This window comes from Thunnus thynnus, chromosome 3 (assembly GCF_963924715.1).
Source record: "Thunnus thynnus chromosome 3, fThuThy2.1, whole genome shotgun sequence".
Lineage (NCBI taxonomy): Eukaryota > Metazoa > Chordata > Actinopteri > Scombriformes > Scombridae > Thunnus > Thunnus thynnus.
Window position 1 is genome coordinate 12,088,671 of NC_089519.1, and position 25,971 is coordinate 12,114,641.

The 25,971-nt window shown below is 39.9% G+C and overlaps 1 protein-coding gene across 3 annotated transcripts in view; it reads right to left on the reverse strand.

The window, feature by feature from the left end:
- Positions 1 to 1,224: 1,224 nt before the first annotated feature.
- LOC137179511 (high affinity choline transporter 1-like) overlaps positions 1,225 to 25,971 on the reverse strand; it is a 35,017-nt gene continuing 10,270 nt past the window's right edge. The window contains exons 1-9 of one of the 3 annotated variants that reach the window (XM_067584240.1): positions 22,924 to 23,283; positions 14,809 to 15,017; positions 14,436 to 14,549; positions 13,032 to 13,187; positions 8,580 to 8,728; positions 7,481 to 7,624; positions 7,075 to 7,228; positions 6,678 to 6,895; positions 1,225 to 5,126 (exon numbers count right to left, since the gene is read on the reverse strand). In XM_067584240.1, the coding sequence (XP_067440341.1) occupies positions 4,581 to 5,126; positions 6,678 to 6,895; positions 7,075 to 7,228; positions 7,481 to 7,624; positions 8,580 to 8,728; positions 13,032 to 13,187; positions 14,436 to 14,549; positions 14,809 to 14,992 (1,665 nt within the window). In that variant the 5' untranslated portion in view covers positions 14,993 to 15,017; positions 22,924 to 23,283 and the 3' untranslated portion in view covers positions 1,225 to 4,580. Of the gene's footprint in view, positions 5,127 to 6,677; positions 6,896 to 7,074; positions 7,229 to 7,480; positions 7,625 to 8,579; positions 8,729 to 13,031; positions 13,188 to 14,435; positions 14,550 to 14,808; positions 15,018 to 15,586; positions 20,592 to 22,923; positions 23,284 to 25,971 lie in introns of those variants that run through there. The other 2 variants (XM_067584242.1, XM_067584241.1) reach the window with 2 other exon arrangements.

Below are 25,971 nucleotides of genomic sequence, written 5' to 3' on the forward strand. Positions count from 1 at the left end.
TTTCAACTTTTTTTTAGAAACAGTGGATTTACAGAATATAACCAAGCAAAACCATGAGCGTGGTTGCATGAATGTAGCTGGTCCTTGAATATTATGCTATAATGAGAGCAAAACAAAATCCAATTTATGATTTAATTTAATGTCTTTTCCTTATTCAGACCTCCGTTTTTACTGTTACATCCTCAGATTAAGGTAAACAAAATGATTATAGCAGTACATAAGAGGAAACAGTTACAAAGGAAGTTACACTGGCAATTCAAGTCAAAGGTAGGAAGGTATTAATCATGGTCTCATATAACATATGGCCACAATGTTCATATCCTCAAAATTGTAGGGAACTAATTAGTGATTAAGCTTCAGCTTGTTTCACTTAAGGGATAGTAAAGTTTATTCAAACACGGACAAAGTTACAACACAGTTTTCATTTTAAACAGTATAGAGCCTGAACATATAAATAAACACTTACATATAGAGTTGCAAATGGTATAAGTGGATAATCCCTTACATGTCACTTCGGGGGACTGACACATTATCACTTGAGAGTTTTCAGGGTAACATGAGTCAACAGTAATCGTTACTGCATGTGCTTGGCTCTCAAACAGTTAAATTGTATACAATGACTATTAAAAATTGCTTGCAACAGTACTGACAACAGCTTTGAAGCTTATTCATAGAGATAAATTAAATAATAATTCAGCACTAGATAAAATAGACTCTGAGTGACATTAATTTATTTCCAACACTGGGACAGTGTGTCATCAGCTGCATGTTTTGGTGGATATGTCATTGTACAGGCAACCATCTCATGTGAATTATAGCTTCATAGAGTGGTTTTATGAACACCAGGATGAAGTGGGGCACCTTTCATGGCTTCTCTTATCACCAGATCACTTATCCTTTTTAGTTTTGAGCACAAAGTGCATAGTAAGACTGATTTCTTTAAACGTCTGTAACAGTCTGTAATACAGTCAATATTTCACTGCACACACTATACTTATACTAGACTAATACTTAATGTATTATGTTCTTTTTGCATAATTCGTTTTTTTTCCTCTTAGTCCAACCATTGTATAGTTTTTACTACCTGCATAGTTCTAGCAGCTTGCCCACCATTTGTAAAGTTGGCTAAATGTTTGGAAAAACAATTTATATTTACAACTTTTCCCGGCAGGCATGTGTGTTGCTTAACTCATATAGATGATTTAGACCACAAAGAAACAGTCATTTGGTTTCAGCATTTATTCCGACAGAACATCACCCCATGGGGATTTACATTAATCGATTACAAAGTAGGACCTTGCCAAGTGGCAAGAAAGAACAGCCTTCACGAAAGTTCAGTATACAAACGCAGTTAATGACAATCAACATGCATAATAGTATAAAACCAAATACATATTAGGGGGAAATAAAATATATAATTCACTACCTATTTATATTATAGAACTAACAACTGTCCAGTACTTTTATAGATGACATCTGACTAACTTAGCATGGAAAATAAAACAAATCTGCTCAAAAGTGATAAAAGTGAAACGCGCGGATGACAATACATGTACATACAGTCCATTATAAAGGCGTTGCCATCCTTTGCTATAGTGTGGACGGCTTGCTGAGGACTGAGTGTTCCAACATATCATGTCTGGAGACAGTATGTAATTTTTTGGACAAAAGTGTTCACTCTGATTTTACTTTCACATAATAGCATGTAACATTTTTTTCCTGTGACGTGTGCAGGAGGCACATCTGTTCAGAATCACTGAACAAACATGCGAGTTGTCATCCAGTGATCTGAACATGAAGGTGATGTTCTACATTTACATCTGCAAAACTGAAGGTATTTATTTGACTTTAAACGTTGCCAACTTGAGATAAAATTTCCCCTCTGAAACTCACAACGCATAGAAATCGACTTAGATAAAAAATAAAAAGTGTAAATATACAAATCATGATTAGGCTGTACAGTACAAGAGTATAATATTGGTAGAAATCACAATCGCACATAAAAAAGATGCATGCATCGTGTCCTGCATGGGTACTGTTTTGAGACAGTTTGTTCTGTGCGATCAGTCTTTGGAAAATGACATTCATACAATATGTTTTGGATAAAAGTCAGAATCATAGGTCAAAGTTTTGTATACTTAAAGCCAACATTACAACTCCATGAGGTATTTGAACAGTGACTAGAGTATACATCCATTTTATGATGTCCAGCAAATAACCGCCAATAGCGGGGTGAAACCAGTTTCCAGTGATATTTAAGGCTACAGTATGATAGAGGAAGGCTTTCTGACTGTCACTCATTAGTGAGAATCTCTTTGCATAACAAATTGCAGGCTCAGTACAACACAAGATAAATTAAAAAAAACACAAGGGTCATTGAACAGTCAGTTATCTGTGTAAAATCTGATTAATAAAGAGGAGTAAAATTTGTACTGTTGTGAATCTTTCGTGATAATTCTCAGATAATTCTCTTAGCTGCAAACCTTTCTACCACCCCAGAGAAAAAAAAATGATCCCACTGTAAACTACAACTTTGCATATAGTATATTACAGAAAAAAAAAAAACAACTTTACAGTACAGACATGCTGAAAAACACCTCTCTCTCTCTCGAGCCTTTCCAGGCTGAGAAGAGACAGAGTGAAAAGGAGGAGGAATGGGTGAGGAGGAGGAAAACGAGGGAGATGTCTGGCGTTCTTTCTCTCCATGCAGTTGTAGAAAACCGCTACATTCAGTTATATCATCTTAGTAAAAATTGCAACGGAGGGGAATGGGCCTACAGTAACTGTGGCATGCTGGGAGATCGAGTTCTGCAGCCTTACCTCTCCCTGCCGCTGTTCACAAAAACGGGTAAAATTAAATAGACATTAGATCAAAAATTATTGAGCGATTAAAAAGCCTGACATAGTGTTTGTTTCACTTTTGTCCAAGTGTCGTTGGTTGCCATTTGTGATTTTTAGTATTGCTTGGACAGCAAAGCCACCAACAATCGCACTGCAACCCAACTTGGAGCAGTCAGACAGGGTGGGACACTCATCCGTACCTGGGTGGGTTTCACACTTTGTCACAGTGTTGTAACAAGAAAAAAAGTCTTAGACTTGCTGGTGTCTGTTGAGCAGTATTTGAGTGGTGAAGGTTTACAGTTACATGTAACTGTAAACCTTCACATCTTCGATATGTTCACTTAACTCTGATTATCTTCTCGTTTCATACATATTCATTTTTACAAAATTGAGATCCTTTTGTTTTAGGAGTGTGGACTTTTGCAAAACATACATTTAGGATGATACACAATTAAGCAATTTGGTGATCAGAAAGCACTACTATCTGTCATTTTAAAATAAAATCATGATTGGTGTGTAAGCAATGATTCTTTGTATAAGTGTGATATTTCACAAGTTAAAAACTATATTATCATCTAGCAAGACACGCTACATAGAAGAGCTGGAGGCAGCCGATCATCTGAGAAAGGAAGAGATCAGATCACATTCAAACAGATTGTTGATAAAATGTCTTTAACAAATGCGCCGTGGAACAGTGCAGAACGTGCTCTTGTTTTTTGTTCTTTGGGTGGCATTTTTTATTCTGGTGTGAAAGAGAGCCCGGCCATGCTGCACATGGTTGCAAATTGTTTGCAGAGGTTCAAACTGAAAGAGAAGCTAGACACACTTGCAGCAGTACAGTACAGTGTTGTGAGACACGTTTCCTGCCAGCAACACCTGGGCCGAACTGATTAATAATTATCTAGTAAAGGATGAGTCAGATGGCTTGTTGCATTCCTGTTTCTGAGAGTGACACAGTCTGATGCTCTCTTTTATGAACAGCAAAAGCTTATAAATAATTACACATTTTGTTAAAAGTGAATTGTAAACTATTTTATCATCACTCTGTTGGACTGATTGTTCCTTTGGGATGAAGTCCATTTCTTGTGCAAATGTGTTTTTGCTTTAAAGTGTTGTTGGTCTTTAGGAACAACAAGGAGCAGACGCATCCGTCCTCTGTATTTGGGTAGTATCTCAATCTATACAAATGTACAAGTCTGTTTATTTGTTGTATTACTTAAAATTTAACTTTGTTAAACTTCATCACTTATTTGACTAGTCCTGTTGTTTTTTCTAAATGGAAGTGAATTTAAATGGCTCGAGTGTTGAACTTGCCTCTGGGTTCTCTCTGTGGATTGCCTCCATTTCAGTGACGTATGAAGATATACAGTATAAAGCAACACAATCTCCTATTCATTCTCAGCTAGATTGTTGTATAAGTTGGGCCTATATGTATGTAAGTATCTTCACTGTATGCTATGCTGACTAATGGTTTGTTTGTTAACATAAACTAGCCAAGTAGCCTGTTTTTACTGTATTCTCTATAGAAGACAATGATGAAGTAGTGTGCCAGAGAGCTCAGATCACACTTTGTTAATAAAGGTTTTATATTATTGCCACAAATTCACTGTGATACTGTACAGAATCTGTACTCAATGTCCAGCCTTTGCTGTTGTTCCCCCTCTGTGAACTCCTGCTTGGCAGGCGAACATGTCCGCCTCCAGCCAGAGCCCATCTTCTCTCCTTCTTCGTGAGCCTCCTCAGCAGCTAGTAGTGGTGTCCAGTAGCTGCTTGGACACGGAGGGTTCTTCGTTATCAGAGTTGGTCCTCTTGTCCTCTGTGGCTTTGGCTGTTGGTTTCTGCTTGCGTTTGATCTTGTACACATCCCACCTCTCAGACAGCAGGCCCTTGTTGAAAATGATGGATGCAAGCCAGGAGAAGAGCAGAATGGAGACGAGTGAGATGATCATGATTGCAGTGCGGAAGGGGAAGAACTGGGTCAGCTTTCCCTCTGCGTCCAACCGGCAGCCGGGGAAGCGGATGGCGGGCGGGAGGCCGATGAGGGGCTCGCCACTCAGGACCCTCATGATGATTCCCATCAAGTAGCCCACAGTGGCTCCGTAGCCGTTGGATACCTTGAAGAAGAGGATGCAGACCAACTGAGGGAACATGATGGTGTAGGACATGTCCACACCCACCAGCCAGAAGACCAGGACACTGCTGTCCAGGAAGGTGAGGGCAGTGCCAGCCAGACCCACCACCACCACTGAGATACGGATCACCCACTGCATCTCACGGTCTGACGCCTGAACCAAGAAACAGAAGACAAACACTTAAGTTTCACATCACACCTTTTTATACAATGTGAGGATCATCTCTTCTTGAGGCCTCTTCAGCCAAGAGACCCTCTCACAAAGGCTACATCACTATAACAGACTGAGTGTGAACTGGCCCATTATATGGAACATTCCTTGGGGGTGAAATAATGAAATAGATCATTGTTATGAGAGGGCAAACATCATAAACAAGACTCAATCTGAGACAGTGGGCATATTGTACAGTATGTACAGTACTGTAGAGTCAATAGCTGCTTTGTTGCAGCCTCCAGCTTGTGTTGTCAGAGTACAATATAATGATACAGTCTGTAAATGTCTTGGTGTTACCAACACAAGATCCTTCATGATGGCCATGAAAGACATTTTATTCTCAGTGGATTATTACTGTAGAAGAAGGCAGATTTATGATGCTTAAAGGAAGATAATGACATTGCATAATGGTCATCAAATGGTTATACTGGTGACTTTGTATTGATTGTGTATTGCACTTTCATAAATTTGGGGGAATTAGAAAATCAAAGCAGCAGAGGCCAAGATATCCTAACTTTTAGGGCAACACACATGATGGTGGCATTGATATGTGACAGTTCTCCAGAAAAGCAGCAGTTTTATCACGTATGCTTCAAGGACTGGCAAATCCTGACTACCATGCCTGGACAGCTTTGGCTGTCTATACCAGTTATTCTCTGATTATAGAAAGCTTCCTCCAAAACACAAGAAACATTATACAACTGATTTCACATACAGTGTTAGCATATAAAAAATAGTATACTGAAGAAATGCAAGGTTAAAAATAAATAAATAAATTAATTAAAAACAGCATCTAAAATGTGCAAGAACTACCAAACAGAGGTAAAAGCTAAACTGCAGTGGCTGCAGATGATTAAAGTTAATTGATGAGATAGCCTTAGCTATAGCTAATTTATCCGCTACTTGCTTCAACTGAAAATATGTGTTGATGTAGCATATTTTACAACTAGAATTTGTAATATCACATAAATACGGTTATAACAAAATTTAATTATAATGGAAAGAAAGTAAAGACATTGTATAAACTAGACCTGCTATACACTAACTAGCTTTGCAGAGCAGCAGTAACTGCCGTCTTTACAGCCTCTGACTTTAATGGAGTTCACATGATTTGATGTGGCTGAGCTACATTTAAATTTACATATTCAAATGTATTACGTAGCTCAATAGTTCAAATGGACAAGAAAGCTGATGAAAAAACAAGAGCATGTGATGTTTGATGTCTGCAGATACTATTTCCCCCCACCCCCAACACATCCTCTGGATAGTCCAGAGTGCAGTATCTAAACGTTTTTTCATAGTTTGTGTAATGACTGTAATAATCAGCTATAAAACATCATAAAATTAAGGTTTTACAACTTTATTACATAGTATCTCAACCGTCTCAACCTCTCTGTTTCTGTAGTTACTGCTCTCTGCCATTGTAAGGCAGTACAGTAATATTTGGTTAAGAACATACATACTGGCATCTTTCTTCTCTAAAATTCTCACCTGCTTCCTGATGATGTTCTTGTAGATATTTGAGGAGAACAATGAGGCAGAGGACAGCAGGGCTGAATCCATGGAGGACATGACAGCAGCAGCTACAGCTCCAATACCAATGACGGAGATGTAGGGGGGTGTGAGAAATTGCAGGGCAATGGGGAGGATGGAGCCTGCCTGGTCACGATCATATGGGGTGGGCAATCCATAGAGGGTTGAGTTCCAGTCTAGGAGGATGGATGGATGAACAAATTTGATTAAGAGCAAAGGAACCTTGACTGTGGGGAAATTTATTTGAAATGATTTTTTACCATTTCAAATATAGAGATCTATGGCCAACACAGACACTAAGCCAAATAAAATTTAGCGTAACAATTTTCCAAATCTGTAAGTTAAGAGTGGGTACCTGTAGATGCAGCCACAGCTCCAACTAGCACAGAGGGGATACCCAGCACCAGGCAGAAGGCTGAAGAAGCAAAGCAGGTCACCTGAGCCTGGGTGTAAGACGAGGCAGACAGGATTCTTTGGTAGAATGCCTGGTAGGCCAATCCGCCCAGAGCCTGGTACAAACACACGGTTCAGACATGATGACAGGAGTCAGTTTTACACAGCAATGCAGGACCAGAAAGAATAACCCTCTGCTGTTGTTATGCTTGGCTGTTTTCTCATTGAAATAAGCCTGATAATTTAGCTGCTGGGTTAAATTTAATTTAACTGCTGCGAGGCAGGAGTTATGTAAATACTGCATAATTTGTATATCAGATGACATTTTGTACTCTCTGTGTAAGTGTATAATGTCCTCTCCCACTCACCAACAGCATGAAGTCATCGAACCACTTGCCGGCCTCATCAAGCTTCACCGTGCCTACCCAGGGAGCCTGGAAGGTCTCGTTGTAGGCCGTCAGTGAGATGTCCAGAGAGTGAGGGTTGGTCAACAGGAAAGGAACACACACCCACTGCATACACAAACACAAAGACATCTAATCTGATTATGGGCCCAGTGGGGGAACTGGAAATTAGGAATCTGAAACTAGAGTTGGAGTTGAAACTGCAATTTCTGTGTTGTTGGTGTGCAGCTCTCTTATGTCACATTATGGTTAGATCTACATAGCTCTCATTGGTTGTGCATTATCAGTATTTTATTGTCAAAATAATGTAATCACAAGATCCATTTAGTAGCTATCCTGGAGCTTTTTAAATCATATCCCATGATCTTCATCAACTAATGTAGTTTGGCTCAGTTTTCATGGAATTTCATTTCATTGGAATTTTCAGTTGAAATAGACAAGAAATCTTCAAAGCGCACAGAAGAAAATGGAAATTTCATGAAAGGAACTTGCCAACAGTCAGTTAGCAAGCTTGTTAGCTTGCTGAACTTTTATCCCCCTCTTAAATAACTCTTTACTGAATTTAATAAAAGGTACAATCCTCAGAGAGCTATTGTGACAGCTGTTGCTGGCTGGCTGCAGTGTTAGCGGTTAGCTTGTCAGCTAAAGTAGTTAGCAGGTCACTAAGTTTCTAGTGCCACATACTAGGAATGTTGTGGTGCCACTTTGTGGTCTTTGAGCAACAAAAGCTTAATTAGCATGTCAAAGATTTGAAAACTGAGGGAACGTCAAATAGACTGTTTTCAAATAAGCTAGTGAAATCAGAATATGCTTTAATTTAGCAGGTAATTTAATCAGCTAGCATAATTAATTAGCTAGCAAGTACCTGTAATAGACCTGTAATAAATTTGATCCCTCTATTCCTTCATCCATTTTTTTCTACTATGTAGTTGAGTGAGTAATCTGATCGGACACATACTTGAATGATGTTCATCATTCAATGAGTAGAGCTGGAGCTCTAAGGTTCCCTGACCTAATTGTTTAAAATGGCCGCTGTGTGAAGGGGTCGATAAATGTTACGCACCAGGCTGACAAAGATGAGGATGAGCTGGATGACATCCGTGTAAGCCACTGAATAGAGCCCCCCCAGCAGTGTGTAGATTATGGCCACCACTGAGGAGATGATGATGGAGTAGACGTAGGACAGGTCCAGGATCACACTCATAGTTCCGCCTAGAACAACACAGCAGAGTGATGAACACCGGAGGACTGAAAGAGCCAAGTCCTCAAGCAAGTTGTCTAATTCACAGATGTTTGTTGCTACAGATACATGCAACTGCCTATGTGGTGAGTTTAATTACGTGTTTTATTAGGTTCTTAGTCTCTGTTGTTTTTAAAATCATTTCTCTCTCACACAGACACACACATATACATGCATCCACTCTTATGCACTTATACTTTACTTTACTTAGAAGCTAGTCAATGACATTGTTGTGTTATACTGTTCATATGCCTTAAGCAGTATTTCCCAAAAACATTGACAAACAAATGACACTTTAACCAACAAAGAGCAAACATTGCTAGTCATTTAAGTCAATAAAGTTACACTTAAGCATGTGTGTTTTTGGCTTAAACCTTTAAAAAGCATCCAAGAGCTAAGATAATGCAACAAGCCAACGTAAAAGTGATAATGCTAAAACTTATAACAAACAGAACTGTTCAAAAACACGTAACAGAAGCAGCCTATTGATTGTGACTGATTGACTCCAAAACATTCCTTTTTTCAGCCTCTTGGGTGAATTACAGTATCACCTTTGTAATAACAGATACTGATAATTCTAAATTAATTAATAAAAAAAATAAAAAATAAAAAATCAAGAAAAAGGTAGAGAGAAGTGTCTTCTAGTAGTGAAACAATTGAAATTTTATATTAAAAAAATAATAAGTAAATGTAAACAAGTGAATTAAAAAAAAATCTTGTTACTCAAACAAGGCAAGCAAAACGTCACTACCTTCACCGTCTCTTCTCCCACATTGCCAGGGTCCCCCCAGCCGCAGCCTGCAGCCACACCACAACAATGCCCTTAAACAGAGAAGCGTCAGATCGGCACCATCGATCGCCACTCCCCACCCCGCTGACCTGTCATCCCCCTACTGATCCTGTCACCCCCTTAACCACCCTGTCCTCAACTTTCTATCCTCTTGTGTTGAGATGATGCTTTCCTGACTGTTTCAGTTTGATCTTTCATCCTGTGTTTGACATTTTTGATATCTGATCTGTTACACTGAAAGGTTTTTGTCACCCTATTTGATACATCTAATTGGTCATATTATCTAAAATAGTTTTTGTACCTTTTCTACAATTCTACAGACAGACTAACCTATCACGTAACAGTTAATACAGTTACTATAATTACTGATTGCCTGTTCACACTTGGCACTAAAATGCATCTAGTCAGAAAAGCTCTAAATAAGGTGTGAATGCACTGCAAACACACTCAGAACTCCACATTTAGAGGTAGTAAGTGATGCCAATGTAAACATGACCACAATAACAAATTAACTTTGTATGACAGACCTCTAAAATGTCACTCTTCAGACCTTTTATCACTTTTATTTTGAACTTTTTATAGTTTTGAAGTTTTGTAGCTTTGCTGTTTTTTGTAGTATACAAATACATTTTTTAGACCAGCAGTCACAGTCTCCCTCCAAAATGTCTTCAAATGTTTCCTGAAATCAGTCTTAACACAGTTTTAGCTCAGTCGAGATGCATTCTGATACCAGGTGTGAACTGGACCTGTAAGATCCAACAGAGCCTTAGTGTTGTTGTTTGTCCTATAACTTTTTATGGCGGGACATAACGCAACATAATCACTGTATCGTAAATCATTCCTGGGTGGTCTGCTTTCCAGATTTAGTGCCAGATCTCTTATCTGTTCTGTGCTGAGCTGTGCTGTTCCCCACTGTGCTAAATTTAGGAAGAGGAAAGGTGAAATGAGATTCAGGGGCCACTGGGGCTTAATAGGCAGCACCACGGATGGACAGAGGGAAAGAGCTGCCTAAATATCCCCCCGTGTTGTTTTTAGATCCTCATCCCACTTTCAAAACTCATGCATGTGCGTGTGCGCACACACACATATACACACACATATATACACACACACAAACACATCCCTTTTCAACCTCTCTGTACTGTCCCCGATTCCTTCCCGGCAGAAATGTGACCATGACTGTGTACTGTTGATACTATATGGCTGACTGACAGCACATGGAGAGTGTTTTTAAAAGTTAAATCCTTTCTGGCACTGAACCACCACACACACACACACACACACACACACACACACTTGCACAAGCAGGCCATGAAGTTTAGTTTATACTCCACACACACACACACACACACACACACACATAAACAGTCTCCCAGCAACAACGCCCCTGCGGGTCAAATGCTCAGCGCACTCTCTGGAGTGTCAAGTGTTTCTGTGTGTGTGTGTGTGTTTTGTGTGTGCATGTGATGCCAAGCACACGCAGGGGATGCATTACTGTCCCAGAAACAACGACAGGAGGTTTTACTGAGGAGTGAGGGGTCCCCCGATTCTATATTGGTTTAATATGTTTGGACAAAACTGTCTCAGAAACATTCCTGCCTCCCTACCAGTCCTTTTGTGGAGCGTCAGCACAGCTTGCAGTGCTACCTTGGTGACTCAAACACTGTTTCCCCTCAAGTCTTTTTGAACATCATTTTACACACATATATTATTATTATTATTATTATTATAATTAAGCATGTAACCTTGTCAATCAGTCAGACCCTTGGCACAGACAATGGAAACGTCTCTAATGACACAGCAATCTGGTTTGAATAATTGATCACCTTTCACAATCAACAGGCTGCTCGATGTTTAACCCCCTTTTTCAAATAACACTGGAAAAGAAAACAGCGTTAAAACACACACAAGAAAACATTATGTAAACACGCGCGCACACATACATACACACACACTTTCTCTCTGACACAAACATCCATGCACATTCACACTGCAGAGCACATACACACTTGCATTCACTTTCAAAGGCCCCCATCTCACACACACACACAGACACAGACACACACACACACACACACACACACACACAGAATTAAATGATCACTTACAGATTATAGAAAGAACAGTAGATACAATGGCACCAAATTTAGTAGCTTATATAGAAACAACTAGAGTACTACTTGTATCACAAGGACACACTTTAATCTTTAAATAAGTTATCTTGTTTTTCTCAATGATTATAGTGATAATAATCAACTGCAACAATTAGTTATTTTTAGTGACTGACCCTCATTGTGCTTTTATACTAAGGGTCAACATTTGTGTTTTTCATTTAAGCAGAGGAGCAAAGACAAGCGTTGACAGCATCTGGGTGGCTTTATCCATATTATGTTTTATGGGTACAGTAGAAAAATAAATAGAAATAAATTAAACTAATTATGTCTAAATTCATGTGGAATACCTGTGATTAAAGATATGAAATAAAAAAAGAATGCATTTTTTTCTTGCAACCCATCATTGTTGTTAATTGATAGTTTGCTAAGCCCCGCCCCACTTAGTTGCTGTCAGGTTTTACATTCTCGTACATACTCACTCGTTGGTAATCGATGTTGAAATACATGGATATGGAAATAAAGAAACAGCATACAAGTATGATAAGGACAAATGTAAGATCAGAGTAGTATTTCGTTCTAACATAACCCTGTTTGGCTGCTTACATGCTTGTTCATTTTTTTTCAAACACCACGTTTGCACTTTTAACATTACAAGAAAAAAAAACATACATCAGCTCAGGACTACCTGATGTGTCTAGCAGACCTAACGCTATTTCAGTTGAACTTCCCAAGATCAGATAAAGTGCAGGACAGAGCTACTAACATTTATCCTCAACACAGTGTGTGTGTGTGCTAGTTGAGAACAGGGTTTTCTAAGCTAACCCTTAACCCCCCAAAAACTAACATGTTAATAATGTGCTCCTTGGGTTTGGAAGTTTGGTTAGTTCTGCAGCTAGTTAACCATGCATGCTAACATTTGCAGTTTACAAGCATTCATAAAACTTTTGGTCTTGTAATATAAACTGTTATCTACTGAACTAAAGAAGCTAAATCAATGGTGTGGTCAAAATAACAGAAACACTTGACAATATAATGTAATCATTTACAACGGCTAAGTAATAAATAGTTGATGAAAATGATATTGACTGTGTCAAAAGAACGTTGTTATTGATGTTTATAGCTGTAGCTGTGGTGGGGATGTTAGTATTATATTGTCAAGTGTTCCTTTTATTTTTTTCTCATCTGGTCACTTCCAGTACATCACTGACATGATTCTGTTGGTGCCAAAATGCACCAATCATCAACGTGCACCTGTTTTCCTTCTCTAGTGTTCATGCACATTGTGTACCCAGATTTGTGGGTGCCTGCACGATTGCATAGTGTGTGCACACATTACAGTGCCAAGGACTGTTAGAGTGTGAAGTAACTTACCCAGGCTGACGAGTGTGCGTGCCACCCACAGCACATCGGCCACCAGTGCAGGAAAGATCAGCGCACTGCTCAGGAAGTTCCCATACTTCTGTTGGAAAGGGTCCATCATTGTCACATAGTTGTTCTCTCTCATGGGCTTGGCAAAGAAAAAGCCACCTGGAGTGAAAAGGAAGGGATTAGTGAGAAATCAGTCACTCTTCTGGAAATGATGTGGTCATTTCGTTTAAAACATGCCCATATTTCAATCATTTGAAAACCCAAATGAGAGAGAAAGGAAGAAGGGGAAGAGGGGGAGCGGGATAGTGAGGGAACACTGCGCGTGAACAATAAGAAAAACAAGTGTTCCTTCCAGATAACACAATAAACACCTTCAGCTGAACTCATGGGTCCACTTGCCCAACAATGGATGCAAACAGAACAGGGAATCTTATATTTCCTTTGGGACTTTGGACTTTCCATTTCCCATAACTCTCACACCACGCAGGCCATTGTGACACTGGACCTGAGCACTGATGATATCACCTGCTGCAAATGTTTACAGATGAATAACTCAGCATGTCAGTTCAGTGAATGCAGGTCTCTTCAGTTCAAGTCTCTCGGTGAACTCATCCCTTTGCACCTGTTGCCTCGAGTTACCATCCAAAACTGATTTCTCATGGACCTATTTTTAACGTGAGCGACACTTTTATTGGTGTGTGGAGTCAGATGGGGGTTGGGGGGGTTGATGTTGCATTAGTGGTCAACAACACCTCAGCTCGGAACAGACTGTGAAGTTCATTTTGATGTTATCTATTGCCTTTAATGTATGTGGAAACACTGAATGGCTTAATTTTTCAGTTGTCTGGAATTGGTCCTGCATAGCAGGTTGTGTTGGTTGCTAAAACACTTACACTGCAAATAACATTGCTACCAAACCAGTAGTGTGGATTTGTAATGCACTGAAGTGTCATTATCCCACATGACTTTCATTAGCTACTCAGTGTAAACACAGGAAGCATTGAAAACAAAATGTTGACAACAATCTTTCCTGACCTCACCGACATTTAGCTTAGAGACGTGAAAAAGATCTCGCAGGACCAAAGTTTGCATTTAAGTGATGTTTTCCAGTGTGGGAATGCTATTTAATATGTGTCCGGATACCTGCCTGTCAACATCTAATTCTACTGGCATTTACTGCTGCCTGGCGGTATTCATTTCAGACCCTGCATATGAGACCATTACACCTTGTGTACACGCTCTATGTTTGGCTTCATAAGCACAGTTGTATCCGATTTAATTGATCCAGATTGGAATCAAGTTACATCATTCGAAGAAGTAGAAGAAGAATAAGAAGAAGAAGAAAGTGTCGGCGGTTCCAGGATTTATGGTTCATGGTTAAGGCTTGTGGTCAGTGGTGTTACTCACCTAAGAAGAAGGTCAGGACATAAGGCACAGGCATGAGAGCCCACACTGCGCCTAATGTTGGGTTGTATGTTGCTTCAGCTATACCCAGGATGAAGCCTCCACCCACCCATGTAGCTGCAGAGAGACAAACACATCTTAAAGGAGAAATATGACACAGACTCCACACTAGCTTGTGCAATCCACTGACTTCTTCATGCATACCAAACAACCACTCTTTTTAGACACACCACTACTTGACGTCAGTTATCACTTGCAACTTTTTTTCTCTCAAAACAGAACATATTCCAGTATTTATAATCATAAACAAATGGGAGAGACTTAAAATGATAAGCTAGTGTCAGAACTGAACCCCCGATCCCCAAGACTGCTTTACCTGTAAGAGTAAAGATGCCGACTAGTAAGTTGATGTTGCGTCCGGCCAGTAGCGTTATCTCCATGCCGTCTCCCGTGCACTTCTTCTCCTCCCTCTTGGAGCGCATGGATGCCCAGATGCCCGTGCCCAGGATCAGCAGGTAGAACACCGCCATCACCACCAGACCCGGTACATTCAGAGCCATACTGAACTACTTCTGTGTGTGTCTCCTGTTGGATAGAAAGAGAGAATAAAGAAACATGAAGATCTGAAGTGCTTACAGAAAAAAAGGTAACAATATGGAAATGCTGTTTCAATGCTACAGTACAAAATGCAAAAAAACATAACAATAGGTATTTGCTGTCATTTACTTTTTGTGTAAAAAAATATTTGTAGGACTGGAGGGCAAGCTGGCAGGGTAGGCAAGTTCTACGATCATTCTGACAAACAAAAGGTACATTCATCATGTGCAGAAAGCTATAAAGCGCGGATGATAAACAATGAAGAGATAACAGTAGCGTATATTCAAATCAATGAAGAGGGGAGGGTGAGCGAGGTGGAAGATAAACTCTGTATGTCTTCTTGGAGATAGAAAGTGAACAGAGAGTAGGCTGCAGGGGGGAGGGGGGGAAAGAAGAGCAGCAGCATCTCGGATGACCAGGCTCTACTTGCTTGGCAGATGGGAGGATTGGGTGAGGAGGACAAGAAGTAAAGGTGGAGTGGAGGTCGAAAAAAAAAAAGAGGCAAAGGGTGTGAGGGATGGAAGGATGAAAAAAGAGAGAGGCGAAAGGGGTCTCACCATATGCTCGGCAGCACTGACAAGATGGCGGACAGTTGTTGTCCCCCCTCTTCAGTGGTTGGACGGCCCGAGTTTCGACCCCAAACATCGGGAAGTGAACACAACTCAGAGCCATATTAGTGCATACATGTGTGTGTGTCTATGTGTGTGTGTGGTTACTGCGACTGTGTATTCGACAGATGGTTTCTAACAAAGGATTAAAAGATGAGAAAAGCCTTTGCATATATAAAAAAAGCGATAATCTTTTAACTGCTTGTTGGCACCTACTTGCTGCCACTTGCACATTGACATGGCTTATGTTGACCATACTAAACTGTGTTAATGCAGCCCAGGAAAACCAAAGGACTCAAGACAAGGTTACTATCTAAATTATCACAGTAGGGCAGTTTAATAGAAAAACGTTTTCTTTATTATAGATAAACTCAATTATCATAAACACAGCCATCATTTTCATAGAGAAAAACAAGACTTGGCTCCCGGCCAACGCAGTGAAAAACACATTTGTCATACAGAAAGTTTTGGCTCGACTCATAAAACTTGAGGAAGAAAGAATGCATGCATATCCACTTGGGATAATAGGGAGAGGAAAAAAAGGAAATGTTTGTGAAAGGAATGGACTGTAAAATACGGGGTTGTATGAATGTGTGTGTGTGTTTATGTGAGGGAATGGATGCAGGGCTGGGGTGGAGACGGCTCTGCGCCAAAGTCAACAAAAGCCTGAAAAGCTCACTCACATGGCCCATGTGTTTTTCTGTGTTCTGTAGGTGTGTGTATGTGTGTTTGTGCACTCTGTTGCAGCCTTTAACATACCAGGCATTGCGGAGTTCAAACTGCATCTTTATGTTTGATTATAGCGCTGATATTTTCTGCCCATACAGACTTAAAAAAAACAAGTACTATATCGGGCCCTGTAAGAAGTTATAGGTAACGCAAATGCAGTGTATGCACAGTACAAGGGGGAAAAAAACCCAAAGAAGTTGCAACATTTCAGAGCAAACTTTCTACTCCACCACATTGATCTAGCAGCTGCAGTTATCAGCCATTTTGCAGGAAAACATGTAATGAGCACATCAAATAGGCTGGGTTATTAGAGTTAATGTGACAGACGTGAACTTGTTGGCTTCAAAGCTGTTTACAGCAGTATTGAAAGCCATAAAAAATCAAGTTTCAGTGGAACTGGCGGTACAACCCTTTCACACTACAAACAAACAAACCAACAAACAAACATGGAGTCTGATATCCCACCAATGCTTGCTCTACTGACTTCCACTGCCAGACAGGGCGGGAACATCCAGCAATACTCAGAAACAAAGCACTGTATGATACACAACTGGTGGTACAGTTCATTTTTGGTGGCTAACCACCACTGAAATCACCAGCATTAACCTCTGAGAGAACAATTAACGTTTGGAATTGTTCCAGGGACTCGTAAAATGTTTATGGGGGCTTATGCAACCACAGGGGTGGCTGAATTCCCTGTGGGCTGCTGTTTTTTCTTGTCCGCTTGTAAAACAAAAGAACATTCAACAGGGAATTGTAGAGGACACTGTGTCCCAGTCCTGTGAATTCTGAGACATTTCCTCCTGTGATATTTGCCCTTTTGTAAACATCGTTGTTTTCTTCAAGTTTCATTAATCGATTTTTTAGCCACTTGAGAGAAGAAGAACTCCAATTTATGCTAACAGGCACAAATCCCTGACGTATTATTTTTTTCCTCCACGCGCACTCTGCAAATACTATTCTGCCTCTGACCCTGATATTATTACCCTAACCCAACCAGTTTCACTCCCTATACCTAAACCTGACCAACCCAACCAACAAAGAGAACGGGTACTAGCCAATCAGAGGCAGAGTAGGGTGGGTCTTTGTGGAATGCGGGTGGGGGGAAAAAAAGGCATCCCCGACATATTATTGCCTAATAAAGTTGTTTTGGCCACATGCCAGTAAACAATAGTTTATTTACTCATTCAGCAACTATGGAGCAAGTTGTATCTTGTACACCAGATCAACGTAAGTCCAATATTCACACTTCTTTTAGTTTTTAGTCCACACTAAACATCTTGACAAAAATAACTTTAGTTTGCTAGCTAAACTTTAGTTTGCTGCTCTCTTCACCTGCTCCTGCTAATGTTGTCTGTCTGCTGTTTGTTGCTGGACAGGTAGTCTATGTAGTGATTTCTGGTTGAACACAGATGCCTGTTGCTGCTAGAAATGAAAGTGATGAACAGTGAAACTGTAAAACCAAAACTATGAGCTAAAAGAGGCTAAAATGCTCTGTAGCACTACTGAGGTGGCGATAGTTCTCTCTGGGTTTTTTGGTATATGTAGTCATTTGATTCAGGGTAAAAAATTGATTAGTGGAGCTTTATAATACTGGTGAATTTCAGTCTCCTTAAAATGCTTTACTCTCTGTATAAATCTTTTCAGCTAGGCAGGAGTTTCACAGTCCAAACTATTTTAGTGAGCCCCCTCTGTTCTTTGTAACAGTATGCCAGATATTTCACAAAGTGGAGAGAGGCCTACAGTCCCTCTGTAGGGATATGCACGATACTTATTGACCTATTTTTGAGTGGGGGGAAAAAAAGTCCTGTTATATGTCTGCCTCCCTCACTACACACACACACACACACACACAGACACGCTTTCCTTGCAGTATATTGAATTTGGACCTCGCCAGTGATTGTGGATCATCTGCATTTCCTCAGTGAGGCTGGATATACTTATGTTACTGACCTCTGCTTGAAACACAAAATAGGAAAAAGGCACTATGTCAAATATTTAAACTGATTCAGTCACACTTAATTTGCCACACACTAAATGCTCCTTATGTTTTTTGTAGTTATTCAAGGTCTGGATTCAATACAAGTTGAATTTCTCCCATATTTGCAATCAGCCAAATCAAGAAAAATGTTCTACCAAAAGGATGCCAAGTTAATATTTAAGTCATATGTGCTGTAGGCAACTCCCAGTCAGGCCACAACTCTCACTGCAACAGTGCTACAGTATAGAAAGAGTCAATAAAACCTGATGGGTTTTCCTTTTGAAACACTTCTGACGGTCTAGTAAAGCACTGATATTCAGAGTAAAGTAAGGATTCTTTGTCAGAATAATACCTACGTTCATATTTAAGGAGCTGTGCCCTCTGACCTTAAAAGGCCCTGCACACCTACACAGATGTTCTCACTTCACACTCGCTGATTAGACCTCTGCTCAGGTTGATGCAGAGTGGAGCTATGTTGGAATCACATGAAATCACTGGACTCCATGGATTAATAAGGATGATAATGGTGTAATTTGGTAAAAAAGAAAGGTAAATGTGGTGGAGCAAAAGTTTTGTGGCTCCTATTACTATGGTAAAGATGGTTAGATGGCTTTCCTCTTGCCTGAGAATAAACTTTGGAGTCAGAGGTTACATGTCAGGGCTCAGTGTGGCTCTGAGTTTGAGCTGTAGCAAAAGAATAGCACCATAATCAATAAGCAAAATTCAGAAAGTGGAGGATAAAGATGTTACCCATAAAGCTAATAAACACAGCAGCTTTAAAAAGCCAGAGGCTAAGTGAGAGATCAACTAACACCTTTTGCTATGAATATCATTCATATCAAAGTTCATGTTAAATGTTGGCCTGATAAATTCATTTTCATACCTGCGGTGAATTCAGTTTGACACAGAACACAACACACTCAACGTATGACTCAACAAGGTGTTGTATGAAGGATATGTGTAAACTGAAACTTTTCTTTGTTTTTCCACTTAAGGTCAAATACAAACATTTCTTCCCCCTTCGAGCGTGTGTGGAACTAGAAGCATTGGTCTGACATCCTGTCCCAACACTATCAGTTGACTAAACACATGTTTATCTCTGTTTGACTTGCGACCACACACAGCAATAATGTTTTAAAGAAACCTATAATTTCCCTGCTTTATCAAGCACACACATGAAACTTGAATAACCTCTTCCAAACTTCCACATCATAAACAGTGTTGGGAAAGTTACTTGGAAGGTGTAAAACTTTAAACATTACACATTACTCATTGAGCAATACCATTACTTTACTCATTACTCAACAGAAAAAGCAATTGGTTACATTACTCATTACTTTACTTTCGTTACTCAGCTGTGGGTTCTGTAAAAATGGGCCGTTAAACAATTAAAAAGCCTCCACAACCACATTACATCTTCTGGGCTTAACAAGTGAGAGGAGATATTCAGGTTTAACAAGTAGTGATCCAACAGTTTGGAGGTATTTACTGACCATCAAGAGCTATCTTAACATTAACCCCAGTGACTGCATGAAGACCCATCTTCACAGTAAAGTTGCATTTTTCCTCACATTCCCCAACTCCGACCTACACCAGCTGATTCCTGAATGTAGCCTTATCAGCGGCTAATGTTAGCAAACCAGCTAAGAATGTAAATAATATTTTGGAGTTATTTAGAGTCACATCACTCCTCTTTTGGTGGCGGCTAACTGCCTCCAGCGTGGCACTAAGCCGACCAGTCTGTCCAGATCAAACTGATAAGATGGCTAACAAGTCGACCCCCAAGTTGTCGATGTAATAGAGCATTCCTGGGATTAGTAACTGTAATGTAGTTATTGAACGTCAAATTTCATGTTATGTTAAAAAAAATCATGTTACTGAAATGTGTTACTACCCAACACTGTTCATAAACGCTCCATCAATGTATGATCGTCAAGTCATTTTCCTGTCGCTTACATAATTTACTTACTCATCACCAGGTTAACTTTACATAACTCTGCCTACACAGCTCAAGAATGAATACAATGCAAGCACATTAACAGATACAGGAAGCTGTAGGGCCTGTCTCTCTGAGTGTATCTTCACATATACTGTAAATTTTTATTTTGCATGTTGTGCCATCACCAAGTATAATCAGTTTCATAATTGGTCTTTACGGTGATAAATCAGTTTGATAAGAAATGTACTCCTCGTGTCAGGTGAGTGTAGTTTTAAAGATATAGTTTTAGTTTTGTTTTTCTGACGTTGTGGTGAAAACCAGAAATAAACCCCGGTAGAAAATCCCTTCCACATGCAGACCGCACACAAGAAAAAAAAAAAAAAAAAAGAGATTCAATTCATAATTTAAGCCACCAAAAGTCCCTTTAGTTTTCAACTTTCATTCATGAGAGTTCCTTACAAGCTGAAAATCAAGCAAAAAAGCCAACAAAAATCAACAACATGCATCACCAAACTATACTTTGATGTATTTACTGGTTTTCTGGTAGTTGCTTCTCACGCGATATTGTATTTGAACTGGTTTCTGTTGTTGATGATCCACACTTTCCTGTCACAAAAGTTTCAGACTCTTCTATGTTCCTCACTCAATTAAGAATTCAGAATAAATGTTAAAATAAACTACAGAAATAACTTGTTAAAAAAATAATGCTTAAAGAACAGTCTTAGTTTTTGGTTCCCATTAACAAAATGCAACTCTCAGCGTACGAAACTGATTTGACTGTCAAATGTCTTATGTCACCAGGGTAAGAAGAAAACCCTGATGTGTGAGGACTTGTATATTTAGTGACTTTTCTCCTACAAAGCAACAACGATTGAATGTTGACAGTAGCTATAAGCTGCAGGTTTGACTCCACCTAATGACGTTTGAAGTCTTTGTGCTGGAGGCTGAATATAACCTTTGGCTGTGTTTGGATGACAGAAAGCAGGCACAGGATTGATTGTCTCTGTGCCTAAAGTATCTCCAGACATGAGTACTTTCTCTGTCTAAATACTCTATGTGGTATTCTCTTTCATACAGGTGCACAAGTGTGTCTTGGCACAGAATCAGCTGCAACTCTATTTCTATGAATACCTACCCTCCCACCCACACACCTCCCCATCTCCCTGCCTCTCAGTACTTTTCCGTTCAGACAGACTCTTCTGCGAACTGTGTGTTTGTTGCCTGCCTCCTCTCCATCTCCACCCCCTGCAATCTTTGCAATCTTGAGTGTTCACTGACATTGCTGTCTGCCATAAGCGGGTAGTGTTGAACTGAGTGCAACTAGTAACTTTCACTCCAAGTCTACACGTTTGTACACATGCACTTTTACACATGCTATAAAGCTTTAAGAGTTCAGGTTGATGTTAAGTGCCAGTGAAATGTGATCTCGCCATGCTCCAGATACAAACGTATTATCTTTCACAGAGAAGAGAGAGAGAGGAAGACAGAGAGAGGACCAACAGAGAGATCATGGAAAAAAAGAAAAAAAACTGTTTACTATCTCTCTCCTTTCACTTTTCTACAGTCTTAATATGGACAATTTCATTTGTACGGCCCACAGCACTTCAGAGATAAGTTCTCTGGAACAGATGCAGCCTTGAATTAGAACTTTTCTGGGAAATCAAACCAAGACAACTGCAAAGATGAAGCAGTCACCGTAAACATCACATTAATTTCTGCTGTTTCGTGGTTTTTGGAAAGCACTGAACTAACAAGAACATCAACTAGGAAGTGAGTCAGCTCTCAGGGACCAAGGCTGGAATGGCATGAATGAGAAAAGGTAGGGTGACCAGTGAGGAAGTCAGATTAAAAAAAAAAGTCCACGTGGTGAGGACTGCCAGGAAACACCACCATGGAAAAAAACATCGCCGAGAACCAGCAAATTTTAAATTAAAATTGTAAAAAACAAAACAAACAAAAACTTTTCATCTATAGTGACATACATACAAAACCCTTTTGGGTTATGATTCAAAATAAATGACAGTCTCAGCATCCTATACAGTCACTCAAAAATGTCATTCACTTATACATGTCTCCATACAAGCCAATAAAATGGATTTCTAAAGACAGTATTATTTACAGTATATATTATAACTTCATACCAGGATATTATCATTAAAATTTAATTCAAAGCATTGTAATTAGTCCAAGACAATCTGATACCGGTTAATGCATATATACACACACCGTAGTCTGGCCATGGTCTCAGCCTGAGCTACTTCTCTATTCTCAGACCAAGTGCAGTGGAAAATTACAGCTTATCAAAACCATTGATAGAGAGAATACAGAAAACAAAGATAGCAGCTGTTGTCACAGACGAAAAAACCTGCTTTGGCTTCGCAGTAGTGCCCCTCAGGGCTATTTCTAGGATAGGTATGCACCCTCAATTTGCCTGCGCAAACATCACAAACTTGGAAAACACACACACACACACACTCACACACATACACACAAAACGCTTGTGCCTCTGGACTTTTAAAGATGTAGCTAAGCATCTATGCAAAATCAAAGAGATATACATAAAGTAACACCATGAAAACAAAGAAAAATCTTACACAGGAGATGTGAAGTGAGCACATTCAATGGTTGGATACATACCTAGGTTTAACAGTACTTGTCAGTTCTTAGTGATGATGTGAAGAGGGAACAGAGGCTATTCTCACAGGACAGAGAACAAGGCCAGATGATAAATTCAGTCCAGGACGAGAGAGGTTCATGCGACAGTCATCCACAGTGTTGGGGAGTGACAAGAGATGGAGGGCAACACAAAGGAACAACGGGTGATCTTCAGTCTCTTAAATTCAATTAAGAGGGAATTGAAAAAAGGTAAAAGTCTATTTTAAAACTGTTTTTAAAAAGTTTTTAACAAAGTGTTCTGCAGCATAAAGGGAGAGGAGTCAGAGTAGATGTTCAGAGCTCATGAGGCAGGTTCAATGAAGAATAGAACTCTCTAGAATCAGCGCTCAGACTTCCCCTGGTTTTAAACCTCACAGAGTGGGAGGGGTCAGACAGTACACAGAAGAAAGGGAAGCTGCCATTTCTACCGCCTGATTGGTGACTGCATCAGACCTCCTGTCTGCAGCCAATTAGCTGTGTTCAGAATGCAGGGCAGACCAAGCCCCTGTTTTGCTTCAGACCACATGAGGATGACTTTGGCTGTAAGACAGCACTGGCACCTCCATCTGCTCATGATCAGCTCATTAACAACCCCCCCTTTCTCTGTCTAACTCTGCTTCTCTCTACTGAAACATCTCTTGCTTGTTTATCTCATTCTTTCCCCCCTCTTTAACACCCCTTTCTACTATCTTCAATTTGTGTCCTTTTTCTTTATAGAAACATTTAAAAAATCTCTTCTTTATTCCCATGATGACTAAGACGTAATCAGAAATTACTCACTACTCCTCTCTATATCTCACCTACCTGCTGTGTTTCACAATGACTGTACAGCCAGCGTGACAGATGCCACCAGGATCCTCACACGCCCGCAATATGTCGAGAAAAACATCTCCTCCTCCAGGCTGCCCCAGCTTTCTGCCGTGTCTTCACTTTTATTGGTGTGTGCTCATGTGTGTGTGTGGGTGCGCACAACTGCCTCCTTGCCCAGGACTTCCACAAAGCTTTGCTTGTTCTGTCCATATGGTTTAGTGTATCAAGCATTTAGTAAATCACATGGGGAAAGCAGGACAGAAACTACAGGGAGGCAGAAGTTGCAGTGAAAAATAGCCATGAGTTTGGTAGAAAAAGTGCTGTGCTCATCAATTTAAAAGGAATCAACTGTGTATATTTCATATACAGAGATCAAGTCTCCCTTGATCTGAATGCCTATTTCTGCAAAAGAGTCTTTGTATGGTCCATTTGAAGTCATCTCTCAGCATGTCACACGCAGCCTCAAAGCCAAATATTTTCAGACAAATTTCACACATTCTCACACTGGTGGGGAAACACATAACCATTTCACATTCAACAAAACTGACGTGTGAATTTTTGCTTCTTTCTAGTTGCAGAGCAACTAGGATTTGCAAGTTTATTGCGTCAACATTCTCATGCCAACTCATCATTTAGCCGCAAGATTTCAACAGACACAAACATATAATGTACAAACCACCATGACATACATTAAAAGTTGTTAAAATGATAACCGTACTAAGTGACATGAGATCAAAAACCACCATCCTGTTTTTTTTTTTTTTTAAACAGACGATGAAATTAGAAAGAAAAAAGATCCTGACCACTTCTTCTTCATTGAGAAAGAAAAACTTGTCACAATTGAATACCACAGAGAATTTCAATACCGACCGTCAACCTCATCTCCTTTCTGCAACCACCCTCATCTTCCCTCATTTACAATCATATAGCAGCTTGTTTTTCTCGTCTGCCCTCTTTCCTCAGCTTGAATCAACAACGAGACGAGCTGTGCAGGGCTCAGGCAGTGCTGTCCCTTTAAGAGTCCTCTTCCTGTACCAAGAAAAGCTCTGCTTTGAGTGTGTATCTGTGAGTGTGTGCCCATGCACACGCTATACAGTTTGTTAGTTCTCTGCTGTACTGTCTTGCAAGCTTTCAGGCTTCAATGTTCTTTGCTTGTTCTCTGTGTGTCTCTCTTGCTGTTGATTTATTACTTTACATTTATTTCTTTACGTATTTTCTGGCGTGTCTCTTTCCCTTTCTGACTTCAAGCCCTCATACTCACAGACAGAACTGGTTCCCATCGAGTTCCAGATGCGCTCTAGTTAAATGTTCATAAAAAAATGTTGGCTGGGTTTCGTCACCACCCTGCAGTGACAAAGTCGACAACCATGTCTGGAACTTTAATCTATGAGTATGATTTGTAGGGAATATGAGGATGATCAGATGAATGATATAGTGACTCCTATGGCAGTCTCTATAGTAACACAAAGCCCTCCTAGTGGCAACTATGACTTCTTAATAGTAACATAGGTAATCATAATTAAAAATTGCAGAATAACTGAACATCACAATTTGTCACACTACACAGATAGATCTTAGGTTTGGTGACAGAAATGTGATCAAGCTACAACTAAAACACAATGATCAAAGACAAAAGACAACACAAGAGTAAAACTGTGACTCAGGGAACTTAAACTGGAAGTAAAAGGGAGAATTTTGACCAAAATGACGATATAATAAGGCTGATATATTGAAATAGTCTTCTAAAAATATCTGAAAGCACTACAACATGGAGCCTTGGTCAAAACTTGCACATGCCTCTGGAGCTGTGGTGTGTTGGTTGGATGGAAGGTCCAGTATAGTCACTTGGCCCATGGTGGGTTGGAAGTGGAACGGAGAGAAAGTATGACGGAGTGGAGTACTGGAAGTAGACTTGCTTGAATGACACTCAAAGAGCGTGTTTTTATGAAGGGTGATGCCTTCAGAGGGCGTTTGAACAATAGGACTACTCTTTGAGTTAAAAACAGGACTGGCCACTGGTCTCTCATCTGTTAAATGTACACAATGGAGATTTTCATCACTAGGAAGTACAATGGAGAACTGTTTTCTTAGTTGTTAGTATCTTGTGCATGGGCACGCACAAAGGTGACGGAATAAACACTCTTGCAGATGGCTTCACGCTATTCTATTGATCAACAAATACTGGCAGTAATGTACCAAGCAATGCATTAACAAAGGCAA